We start from the raw sequence: 13,703 nt of genomic DNA, 5'->3' as shown, positions 1-13,703 counted from the left end.
ATTGTTTTTGTGAAAAGTTTTCACATTTTCGTTTTGTAATTGACCGATTAAAGATCCGATTAGAATGATTGGATTTGTATCTAGCAACTTATCAACAGAGTTTGGAATTCTATGCGATTGATTAATTGGGATAAAATTGATTTCGAAATAAATAAATTGTCTTAATTGTTATAGAAAATTGAATGATCGAAATTTCAGTTGAAAGCGCCACCTTTTGGTAGAAAAAGTTTCTAAAAGTTAGTAAACTTTTGTTTTCGTCTCAACGAAAGTTGAAATATTTTTATCGAAATTTTATTCAAATTGAATAAATTTCTATTCTATTTGAAGAAAATCAAGAAAATTCTAATCGTTTTTCTTAATAAAATAAATTTTAAAACAAAATTTTCCACAAGAAAAAAAGTAAAACTATCAACTTAAAACTTGGAACCTTGAGTAAAAATCATTAACAGAATTTTTTCTCTCTCTCTCTCATAATAATAATGGTAAAAGTAAAAGGAGAGTCTTAATAGTTTATCTTGATTCTTTTTCTCTGTTACATATTATCATCATTAAGAAAATTTTAATCCTTAATATGTAACCCGAAGATGAGAACAGTAATGAATAAACCATTGGAAACCAATAGAAGAGTTTGAAAGATGAAGAGGAGGAGGATGTTGGGAGGAGGTGGGGAGGGTTGGGTGGTAAGGGAGTGACTCTTGTTTAGCTTGCATGATAAATAAATCTCAGGACATTCATCGTTATCATCCAAATATAAGGTAACAATTTTAAACCTTAAAGCATATTAATAACCATAAAGAGAGAGAGAGAGAAAACTGAACGATAAAAATTAAAATCTTTTCTCAACTAATCATCTTTATCCTGCATCTTTTTGATTCATGATCGGCCTACAGAATTCAGGGAAATGGATAATAATATGAACATGAAATTGTGGAAAATTGATTAATGAGCATTGAGAACACGCTATTACGTAGCAAGAACAATGTGATAATAATAAACACGATTTATTCATTTACCTTTTTATTACCAATGATTCTTGTTATTACCACTAAAAAACATATTCTATCCCTCTGATTGACTTGATCATATTAATTTCTCTAATTAATTGTTGAATTAAATTAAACCTTCCAAATGTCTTATAATTAACTGTTAAAAGACTTCATTTGATTAGTAAATTAATTCAACGAGAAGAACAAGTTTTCTAGTGATCATTATGAGTTTTTTTGTTTCTCTCCGAATCAATAGTTAATTGTTAACTTTCACATCTTTGTAGGTTTTAATTGTGAGGCCTTTTAATTGTTATGAATAGTAAAATGATCAATCTGATCGTGATTGTAAATTGAAAACTGTTAATTAATCTGGTTGATATTTAATCATTTTGAAGGAGAAAAGGAAGAAAAAAAAAGTTTTCAAGGAGAAGATCAAATTTCATATGAGAGAATCAAGAAGATTAACAAGATAAGTGGAGGAAGAAGGTGGTGAAGATGATGAGGAAGATAAAGATGAGGATGGAGATAAGGATGAAGATGGAAAAATGGTTCACTTTGTTTATGTTTATTCGTGACAATATGAAATTAATTTAATCGTCATTTTTAGCGACTTTTCTCACATTATGTCCTCATCATCCTTCCGATGATAAAAGATGAAGATGAAGATGAGGATGACATTATTTTTCTTCTCTTTCTTTTGCTTCTCTATTAAGTGGCGATTACTCATCTTGTTTGATAATTTATTACTCGCTCGTATTGAGAAGTAAAAAGTGGCCTCAGCATTTTTGGAAAACGGATAAGACCAATCAAGTTTTTTTCTTCTTCTTCTTTTCCAAGATTAACACAAGAATTATCTTCATCTTCTTGTGTCTCATTTTACGTCAGTTTATTTAACGCCTTAGGCTAATTAGCTACTGATTTTCTTCATCTTGATGAGATGAAATTTCAAGAGAAAAAAAAATATTTGAAAACTTTTTCTCTCTCTCTCTCTTATATACCAAAAAACAATTTACTCTTCATAAGGATAACTAAGGATACAAGTTATCACCTATTCTGAAAACGATGAATTTTAAATTATCATGAAAATTATTCTGTCAAATTGATTGGAAAAAACAAATTATCATCTATTATAATGATTTCCTTTCATTAATTACAATTTATTAAAACATTTAGCTAACACTTAGCAATAACTAAAAGGAAAATCATTTCTCAATTTTCATCATCATAATCATAATTTAGATTGTGGTTAATTTTAATTCTAGTGATTAATAATAATAATTTTCTTCTACCGCATTCACTTATTGATTATTGTTGATTAACTTCAACAATTATCATCTTCAATTGGAGTTAACTATTACTATCAACCATTAATTGAGTTATTGCAATTACCTCACTATTATCATTGGAGTAATTGGTTAATAAATGAAGTTAATTAACATTCATTAAAATTGTTAGTTAGTTAGTTAATTTATTATATTATGTTCTCAATGTTTTTTACTGGTTACTGGATTAAAATTAAGGGGGTTAAAGGGTTTCCAACAATTTATGAGCTAATTGTCATTAAAGATATGAGATGATTAAGTAAATGATTAGATTAAGTTTCACTCGACACCCATGTTAATTTAAAACTTGTAAATTTAAATGAAATTGGTTTTTGATTAACAAAAATCCTCTCTTAATCTTCATAATTATCAGCATAAGAGTTAATCTGACCATAAATTCACTGAGAAATTGATTTGCCCTCAGGCTTTTATTTCAATTTTCTTCATCATCATCTCCTAATACTTATCATATCTTTGAGTAGATTAGCAATTACTTAATTTTGTTTCTCAATCTCTTTTCCTTTCAATTGATAAATGGCACTTCTACTTTTCCTGTTGCTGTTAATCCAATTTAATGATGAACATGATTCAAATTATAATCAGAAATTATCATCAGGCTAATAATCAAATGAAGCAAAATTGTCAACACGCAACAATTAACTCAAAATATATTGTTATTAATTTCCTTCCAGTCTCAATATCTTAATAAATAACCATGGAATCAGCAAAATTTGAATCATTAATTGTTTACAATTTAACGAATAAGACTGAAAAGTTATATTATATTTTTCTGTTTCTTTAATCATAATCAACACACTAATCATTTAATTTGATCAAAAATATTAATTCTATTGGAAGAAGGAAAAAAAAGTCTATTGGCAACAATTTAACCTTTAATTGCTAATTAGTTGTCTACTACTACTACTTTGTAATCACTTGAATGGATTTTAATTATTTTGATTAGGATTAGTGATAAAACAATGGTGAATAGGTGAAAGCTTAAAATGGATTGCAGGTAAAAACGCCTGAGGGGATTTGCCATGATAATAATAATATTTTCATCTTTATCATTATCATCATCACCATCTTCATTTGATAAAGTATTAGAAAAACGCTGATGATGATGAGGAGAAAAAAAACTAAAGATGATGAAGATGAAGATGATTTAGTTTGAGAAGACAATTAAGAAGACCAATTGAAAGGCCTCTTAACACTTTACATTGGCACTTATATGCTACACATTATAAAACTTTTCTAAATGCTGAAGAAGTTGAAATTTACCTGGATAAGTATTAAAAGAAAATCAAATTCTCAATGTTACCTTTACGAATCCAGAATTATTATATAATCTTAATTTTCTTATTAATATAATAAGTACAATATTCACAATTTAATCTGTTTGATTGGTGATTAGAAGTCGATTTGATCTTATTAACTGTGATTAGTTGTAAAATGATAAATTGATCTTGTTTTACAAGAAGATTAATTTGACAAAAGTATTAATAATATAATTAAAAAGTTCTCGAAGTAAAATTTTCTTTGATTATTATTATTATTCCAACGATATCTTGATTATATTAGTTCAACAATCAGATGATATTGATAATAGCAAAATGGATTCTCCTTGAATTGTAATGGAAGAAGAGAATATAAAATATTAATTATCTTGTTAATTGTTTAATTTTCTCAGGGAAAAATGATTGAGAACGTGAGTTATGTTAGATTTACAAATGAAGTTTGAATTCTCAATGAAGATGTTTAATTGGGTTCGCAATCAAATAACATGTCAGAATAAAGATAATGATGATTATTATGATGATGAGTGAGAATTTGCTTCCAGAATCACCAAGAATCTTATTCAGAACATTGAACAAGTCACGAATTTACCTTTACCTTGAATGACAATTTCTTTTCTTTTCTTTCTCTTTCATTTTTATAACTTGACAGAACTTTTTTATTCCAATAAACTTTAATCTTCGAAATTTATTAGTTTTTTTTTCGTTGAAATTTCTTTTTTTGTTCTTTTTTTGTTCATCATACGATTATCATCTTAATTTAGAATTTCAAAGATAATCTTTTTGTTGTTCTATCATCAATATTAGAAGAAAAAGAAGAAGAAAAAAAAATTCTAAAACTTGATTTACTTCTTATTCCATTGGATGATTACTTGATTGCTGGACAATCTCATAGCTTAAGCTACTTTATTATCTTTGTCTTAGAACTTGTTACCTGGTGTATTAGCTAATCACCTTATCTGATACCTTTTCCTCTTTCTAATCTTTTCTCATCAATATAAATCCAATAGAATATATTACAATTAGAGAAGGAGAAACTGTAGCATTGACGAAGAATTAGCAAGATAATTAAGGTTTCCTTTTCTCTTTTTGCTCGGTGGCTTATTTGAGTTCGATACCTGTTTCTATTTAGTAGTTACCTTTTTCTCCAGGTAATAGAATACAATTCTTACCAATATACTGAAAGAAACCCCATCGAGGGATCTAGTCAAGACGAGAATAAACTATCAAGAAGAAGAAGAGGAAAAGTAGATGGATGGATTACCAAGTCGTTGGTATTTTTTGTGGCCTTAAAAGCGAATCAATTTTGATGATAACCCGCTACGATATTGAGATTTACTTATTTACTTATTCATTGAAAAAAAAACTTATTCCATTTGTATTAATATCTTTTTTTTTTCTTCTTCTTATTTTCGTCTCTGTCTCTCTTGTTGTTGTTGTTGTTTAACCTTCACTTACACTTAACCTTCAATTTAACCTTTTTCAATCATTTGTTAACTCGTTTCGATTTACCTGTAACCGTGATTAGTTAATTCACCATTTTAAATGATTGATCTAAATGCTCATCTTTCTTTGCAGGTCAAAGGACAAGAGGTGTTTCTATCATTTAAACATGATAACTTATCTCTATTGGTTAAATTAAATGTAACTTAACCTTTCAATCAAACCTTTAAATAAACTTAATTGTCTGTAACCTTATATACCAAGTGATTAAAATACGATCATCAATATTATTTATTGATTCTGATAATTGAAAAACTTTTTCTCATACAAATCAATTCATCCAAATATCTCATTAACAATTAGCCTAATCAATTGATTGTCTTATTAAGTTAATTGTTTAATTGGTTAGTTCGTTTGTTTATCGTTTCCTTTACATAACTAATTGGTTCTATTTTTAATTGAACAATTAGATTGACTTTTTCATAGATTAATTAATGATTACGATTCCGAATGAAGTTGCAACGATATTTATTGTTATTGTTATTCTAGAAAAAGATTCATTACATTATGATTATGGTTTTTCTCAATAGATTGGAGCTGAAAGTATCACAATTATCAATTCATTTACTAATTGTTGGATTCTAAATGACGATTAATTAATTAATCAATCCAATTGGAAATTGATTTTTTTTCTTGTGCTTATGCTGCCATCTAACTAATTGGTGGAAAGTATTAGTGTGAAATTGTCTCACTAGATGTTGTTGGTGTCGACCGATCATCTGTTTACTTTTTTGTTTTGTCAACTTTTTATTTTCATCTTTGATTTCAATTTAAATTGTTCAATTGTTTTATTGGTATTTTTGTTATTTTTCATCTTTTATTAATCATGAACAATGGTAAATCAGATGATCTTGTGGCTGACATGATTGTACCGGAAAGAATAATTGTCATTGGTGGAGATAAAATGGCTTCAACAGAGAGATTCTCCCTGAGGTTGGATTTGAAAGTCATCTATTAGGAGATACTCGTAACAATCCAATTGATTTGCCTTCTCCACCCTCAATTCTAACTTATCAATCATATTCTAAATTCAATGATGATTTTAAATGGAGAGATGAGATGACCCCTGCCAAACCAAATCGTGTAAAAATAGACCCAATGGTGACCAGTAACGACGATTTTACCCCAGTGAAAGATGATTATACACCAATGAGAGATTCTCGGATGATGAGGTTTTTACATTTTCTTTTATTGGAATATTTAATTTTTTTGTTGTTCTTTTTGCACATTTAACCAGCAAAATGGTGGATTCTTCTAATAATATCTTTTCTCTCTATATATCTTCTTCCCTTTTCATAACAGTAGTTTTGACAGTAGTGCAACTCCAGCTGATGTGGTTACTACTCTAAAGCAACAAATAAGATCACTGAATCGACGGATATCTGCCATTGAACGAGAAAATCGTCAAAAAGATCAGCGAGATATGATTATTTATTCTGTTGGTTTAGTTTATATCGCTATGAAAGCTTTAATGTACATCAAAAGAAATATTTTATGAACATTTCGTCAAATTGTAACATGAATCAGGACCCACAAACACAATTAAAACACTCACACATCCAAACGAAACGCCATCATTGTGGTTATATGAGATAGACTATTCCAATCCGATTCGGATTTCTAACCAATGAATCAAACCAATTAGCAGTAATTACGATACTCTTTTAAATTGACCAACAATTTACTGTAAAAAAAACAAATACAGAATCAAAAAGAATTCAAATTTGTTAAAACAATTATGATTAGCCAACCAACGGAAACTCAATCAACTACCTTGTGATTTAATCGGTAACATTTAAGATTCTCATTGACAAAACAATCGTGATTCTAATTTCTTTCAATAGATTGTAACAATTAACTGAACACTAAGTTTCATTAACGACAGAAAAAATCTCAACTTATAATTTCCTATTCTAAATTAAATCATCAACTCAATTGTCGCGCTAATTTGAGCAATTTAACAATGAAAAAGTGAAACAAAATTACATCGATATTATAATTTAGTCTCCAACTAATATAAACACAAGATTCAGATAATGATTAAAGGTAAATAGTGACAATTAACTGTTAATTTGATAGCGATTCCATATCAGGAATTAACATCTCGTCTTTATCAAAAGTTGATGATAGAGTTAATTTAACAGTTAATTACTCACACAAAGCCTGGTAAAAGAGTTGTAATCATTTTATTGCAACAATTAAAAGCATAACTTATATATTATAACTCTGGAAAGTTAATTGTGATCAATTTATTAATAGTAAAAAAAAGTTAACGGCAAGGAAACTAAATCAAGTTCCGATCAGTTGAGATTCTGTTTAATTGATTGATTAGTTTTGTTTTTCTTTCCCAATGTTTATCAAATTTAGTTTCAATTCTCAAACAATTAAAAGTAAATAATGTTTTCAATTAACATTTCCATGACTATGATTCCATCCTGATAATTAAATTGTTAATCAAAGTTGATAACAATTTGATTCTATTATTTTTACAACCATTAACATCTAGTTAGTTAACTTTTAATCATACTAATAATTAACATGTTCAACGATTTATGTATGATAATTTACACCAAGAATTAAAACAAATTAATAAACTTATCTAATCACAATTAACAAAATTCTTGTTCATCTCTACCATTTAATTGAATTCAGTTAATTGTAATTGACAACTTTCAACGACAACAAACACCAACAATTCAAAACCAATTTTAATTGTGTCTATGTGATTGTGATTGTGATTTCATTTCATTGATAGTTAACTAATTAACGAAAACCTTTTGAAAAGGTTAATTAACTTGTTAATTATGATCAATGAAATTGCTTCGTTATGTTTATTCTCGTTAATTTGTTTCGGTGATCAACAATCATCTCTATTTAATAATTCTCAATGCCAAGAATATAATTATCTTCAAGGTAAGTGAATACACTGAGAATCAATATTTCCAGAATGTAACTGCAGTTACAAACAACAAGTACCTTAATCATGTTGTTAATTTTCATCTAATTGTTTTGAAAATTGACCATTGAAAATAATGATTTTTTCAAAGGGATATGTCAACCCTAAAACCCACCTCAAACCGATATTTTGACGATATGATAATCTTTGGACGAACTCAAGAAGAGCACGATTACAGATTAAGATTAGTACTTCAACGCTTAAAACAGAATGATGTTAAATTACGTCGTCATAAATGTACATTCTCAGTCAATGAAATGATTTACCTTGATCATAAAATTAATCAACCTGGTATTGTACCTGATCCTAGTAGAGCCGCTTCAATACTTTGTATTCAACCTAATAATTTGACCTCAAACACAAGAGAAAAAAGAAAGAGAAAAAGGGGAAAAATTAATTGGAACGATATACACTTGTACATTATCTTTGTACGAGGTGGTACCCTCTTAGGACATGGGAATGGCTCGGGGGTAGGAGGGTCTCCTAGAAGGCAAAGAGGCATAAGGGTATACGGAGAAGACGTTTGATAGTGCACCTCGTAAACTTTTTACGATAGTTTGATGTTGACTGTCTACAGGGAGGGTGGACCATTTCCCGATACATGGTACCATGGTAGGGTACGAGGTTAAGGGTCATCAAAAAAAGAAAGAGAAGAAAAGAAAGAGAAATAAAAAAGAAAAAGAAGAATAACGTAAATTTTGCCAAAGTTCGGGTGTGCTAATGGAAAATCGAACATTGAATTCTAATGGAATAGATATTATTATTATTATTATTAATATTTTATAGCGCTTATAATCAGAAGTATCATGGTCTAATTTGGGTGATCCAATGATTTTTGGTTCTCAAGTTATGCGCTCTTAAAGTTGTATGTATCAGATCACCCGCTGTAGCAGGTCAAAGAAAGTAAAGTGTGATTTTTATTAACTCCCGATTTTTTGTCGCCTTATAAGAAAAGCTTTTGTGCGGTTGTGTAGATCTTGTAAGTGAGTACAAGTTACACTGGTTACCACCCAAACCTTTGTCTTTAAAGTCTCGTAAAGAACAAGAGAACCTTGGGTGTCAAAGGCATGTATGGTTGGAACCGTATTTTGCTCTAGAATTTAGTGATAGGTGGCCTCCTTGTTCATGAACCGAAGTCCAGAAGACTCTTCTGAGAAGAGAGAGAGAGACAATCACAATTTGGTTTTTACCGTGTAAGTAAAGATGTTATGTGTTTGGTATCATCGAATAGACCTGGTTGACATGTACAAAAGTTGATAAGGTCAGAGGTCGGTAAGGCATAAGATACATATGTATGTCCGTCGGCTCAACAATCTCACTTCAAGCTGATTTTTCTCGACTTATGATTACAGCTAAACACGGGAATTAAGTTAATTGTGTTTGTTTAAATTAGATTAGGTCTTCACTAAAACAGTATCTCCTCTCTTGGCGAAAAAAGGCCCGGAGGACCTGAGACAATCAAACCGTCACGTAATTAATTTATTGATAACTGTCGACAGCTAATCAGCTCTTTCGCCTGATTTTTGCTCCGATTTCTTTGTCGAATGTGGACTGTTTTGTATCTTCCAGCACCATTAAGTCTTAGAAAATATTAGAAGGTTGAATGGTCCAATTAATTTATTCTATCAATTTTCTCAAATCATAATCCGCGAATCATAAGCCGAAAAAATCAGCTAAAATTGCAGATAGTGAGCTGACGGACATTGGACATATCTTATGCCTTATTCAATTATTGTATTTGAGCAGAAAAATTGCAATGGCGAGATAGGAAAAGTTTTTTCGCTAATTTTTTTGGCCTAGAAGTTCTGTGAATAATGCCTACTCAACAAATTGATTAAATAAATTGAACATTGAGCTTACGTTTAAACTAAAAATCAAGTCTCTAAATCAATTGCATCAAAAGTGATGAGCGTTCAAACATCGGGAGTTAATAAAAAATCACCCTGTAGTTATCGAAAAAAAGTCCAGCTAAAGAGCTAAGTGTGAGGTTCACTTTGATTTACTTAACTAAATTCCTGACGGTGACCTGACGAAATGAGAGCTTGCCGAAAGAAAAATGAACTCAGGCTATTCTGAAGAAATCAAAGCGATCTGAATTGCCGTTTTTTAGTTCTCGTCCTTAGAAAATTAGGTTTCTTGAAGTAAAGTCTTCGCTTCAACAAGACAACAATATAAATTATATTATATAATCAATACAATTTAGCAACAATCAAATGAAAAAATTTTCCTTAAAAATTGAACCGGAAGGCCAACGAAAATTTTGACTCACATGCATGGTAAGTTTATTTATTAATCAGTCGATTTTATCAACTTTATTTACATAAATTCTAAATTCTTTGACTTTCTGTTCGATAAATTGAATAAATTGTGGAATTTTGGAATGATTTAGTTGATGATAAGTACCAAAGTTGAATATAATTTTTGTGGCGAAAATATTGATTCTCAGTGTCCACTATATAAACGATTGACATTTCAATTGATTAACTGCTAAGTACTAATAACGATAATCTCTAAATTGTTAACAGATAAAATAAGTTTAATTTGTAACAGTGATTCTCAACTTGAACAATATAAACAATTACCAATCCACACACTAGCAATTAACGGTACACCAAATGATATTCAGGAAACATTAGTTGTCACCAATTTTAATCATCTAATCATTCAAAATGCCCAATTTAATGTCTCATCTCGACAAGAGGGTTCTCATGATAAATCAATTGTCCATCAATCACTGACCATTGTCCGGTCATCTAATGTCGCTGTCTGGTCTTGGGCCAATTTCAATTTCAAACACATCTACTTTGAAGATTGTCTATTAAATCCAATTTACGAGAAAAGTTCACACAAAGTTGTTACAAGTGATTTTCTACCTTCTAATTTATTATCATTATCATTTATTAATTGTCGAATTGTCAACATTGGTTATGGAGCATTGAGTTTTCTTAATTCAATTCGATCGCTAACAATTACTCATAATCATTTAACGACTTTCTCCCGATTGGCCTTACCCGATGAAGCTCCTGACCTTTGGTCAATCGATTTAAGTTACAATAAGATTGAAACTTTATCCGATTCTTTTACCAACAATTTACCTTCACTCAAGGAATTAAATCTTCGTAACAATCAATTGCTCACATTACCTGTTGATTTCTTTCATTCATCACTTTTACTCTCGTTAATTGACTTGGCAGGTAATTAACTTTTCTGTTTTACGATACAATTAAAAGTTAATCATTTTATACTTGATTATTGAGAGAAGAAATTAAAAGATTAACAATTAGTGAGAAATTGATCCAATCGAAACAACTTTTAATTAGAGGGGAACAAAATTCTTTGGACATTTAATTAAATCACTGATTAGTGAATTTGGAATATCTTTTAATTATAATGATTTTTTTTTAAGTATTTTGAAGAAACAAAAAATTAAAGGTAATATTAATTGAGCTTAATTATTAATTTCGGATGATGTACATTTTTATTTTTCTTTCAATTATCAAAATTTAATGGTTATGTGTAAATCAAAATGAATTAATTTTGTATTTTGTTGGATTATTATTGTTGGTTTTGTTTTGTTTTGTTTTGATTACTTTCTTTGTTTATTTATATAGATAATCCTTTGAAATGTGAAACTTTTTGCTGGACATTCACAAATAGCTCATTGTCTCATCCAAAACTACTTGACCAAACGAAATGTTTCTTGTCGAATCAAGCATCGGTTATATTGGCCTGGAGTAATGGTACCGAAGTTGGTTGTAATGATCCGTGTATTTAATCATTTACATGAAAAGGGTTCGCTTCTTTTGTCTTCTATCTGTCATTGGATTTAAAACTTGTGATTGTAAAGATCCACCAACAACTCGAGAACCAATTGATTGTCGTTTACTAACTGCTTCTGAGGTTGGTGTTGGTACAGTTACTTCCGATTCATCAATTAAACTTGCCCAAAATTCTGTTGGGAGACTTAATAGTGCTTCCATTGTATTTATTTGTGATGAATTTTCAGCATATAAAGCAACGGTAACGGGTCCGGTTGCACTTGAAAATCCAATTATGGTTGGACCAAGAACTCGTGCAATATTAACTTTGGTCATAGCACAAACCGGTGAATTGATAACCTTTTGTAAATGTATCATTAAATAGGCCAATGTGTGCTTATTAGCGAGAGGTAGTTCCGAGATGGCAGTAGCAATATAAGGTATACGATCTTCGAGGTTTTCCATTTTAGCTGCATCCACAAAATCTTTCCATAAAACTCGGGTAACCAAGGGTTCATCCAGACGATTAAGAAAATTCTTAATCATACCAGTCAATACATTGACATCGCAATTTGATAAAGGAGGAACTCCACTTTTAGATTTGAGAAATTTATCTACCATTGATTTTATTTCAGAATCACTTCCGGGTATCCTGTAAAGTCCAACATCATTTAAGCCTCTTTTTTCAATCTCACGGCAACAGTGAATAATTAGAGCAGGAATACAAGGTCTGGCAATTGGATTAACAAAATCAGCGATGGTGATTAGTCGACCTTTTTTCCCTACTTGATTGGATGTTGCGTATGGGACACAAGGTACGGGAAGTTTACTTTTACAATAAAGATGAACACAAGAGCGACAATCATTACATCGGTAATAATTGGAATAGAATCCAAATTTTCCTGAACAAACAGTACAAGTTTCGTTGGATCGTAATAACTTTTTCTGAGCAAATGAATGAGCTCTATTCTCAATTCGACTTTTACTTTGACTGTTTGGAAATGGAACTGGTCTTGGTGCATTTTCATTTATTGGTGTAAGAGTTGGATTGCTCATGTATTTACTTAAATCAACTAAACAAAGGGACAAAAGAAGATGAAAAAATAAGTAAATAGATTAATAATGGGATAATTAATTCAAGATGAAATTTGATTCCACTAACCTTTACTTTGAATTGTGACGGTGGTGGTTGTGGTAGTGACAGGAGGAGGAATTAAATTCTGATTACTTGCAAATCTTATCTCACCTGAAAGAAACAGTTAAAAGTAAATTAGTAAGTATATTTAGAGAAATTGAGTAACAACAAATTGTTTTACCTCTTTGCTTCTTAGCTGGTTCATCCAAATCATCTTCTGATTTGTCAAAATCATTGTCAGAAAGACATTCACTAGAAAAGTTAACCTCATCGATTTTGTTCTTAATCCATTGTTGTGATCTCTTTCCCGGCAAATGGAGGCTCTCATGGCGACTTCCTTTTTATAAGCTTCCCGAGTGTTTTTCAGATTGGCATCAAGTTGTCGATTCTCCATTTCCAAGAGATTCATTTTTTCTTTACACGTTTTCACCTCATTTTGAGCATAATTTAGTTGATCATTTAATTGATCGATCAATTTTACCATCTCAATAGAGAAATCAGTTAACTCGGTATTGTAAGGAACCAAACGACGGACCAGATCATCAAAATTAGCGACCAAAGAGAGAGTTAAATTTTGTTCCGTCATCTTGTTAACCCACAGATCATCAACAATTAACAAAATAAACTAAAATCCAATCAATTAGAAGATAAAAAAACAATCAATTTAGAGTCACAATCAATTAAAAACTGTCAATCTAAAGTCAACAAAATAAAAATTTGAATTGGAAACAAAGTTAACCGTCTTGAG

General features: G+C 30.0%; 3 protein-coding genes across 3 annotated transcripts; 2 read left to right on the top strand and 1 right to left on the bottom strand.

The window, feature by feature from the left end:
• The first annotated feature begins 5,820 nt into the window (after positions 1–5,820).
• LOC128387464 (mitochondrial fission factor-like) lies at positions 5,821–6,842 on the top strand. Its single transcript, XM_053346670.1, is given in 3 exon segments — positions 5,821–6,017; positions 6,020–6,278; positions 6,409–6,842. Coding segments are annotated over 3 exon segments (540 nt in total). The 5' UTR covers positions 5,821–5,932; the 3' UTR covers positions 6,605–6,842.
• Positions 6,843–7,632: 790 nt separating this feature from the next.
• On the top strand, positions 7,633–12,030 carry LOC128387453 (vasorin-like). Its single transcript, XM_053346655.1, has 3 exons — positions 7,633–8,019; positions 10,588–11,256; positions 11,674–12,030. Exons 1-3 carry the CDS (start codon positions 7,911–7,913, stop codon positions 11,835–11,837), a joined length of 942 nt encoding a protein of 313 aa, XP_053202630.1. The 5' UTR covers positions 7,633–7,910; the 3' UTR covers positions 11,838–12,030.
• Positions 11,420–13,676, bottom strand: LOC128387436 (rac GTPase-activating protein 1-like). The gene is given in 4 exon segments (XM_053346637.1): positions 11,420–12,893; positions 12,983–13,066; positions 13,137–13,236; positions 13,239–13,676. Coding segments are annotated over 4 exon segments (1,539 nt in total). The 5' UTR covers positions 13,542–13,676; the 3' UTR covers positions 11,420–11,841.
• Positions 13,677–13,703: the final 27 nt, after the last annotated feature.

This window comes from Panonychus citri, unplaced genomic scaffold, assembly GCF_014898815.1.
Source record: "Panonychus citri isolate SS breed McGregor unplaced genomic scaffold, ASM1489881v1 Contig00090, whole genome shotgun sequence".
Taxonomy (NCBI): Eukaryota; Metazoa; Arthropoda; class Arachnida; order Trombidiformes; family Tetranychidae; genus Panonychus; species Panonychus citri.
This window is presented reverse-complemented; position numbering and strand designations above follow the sequence as displayed.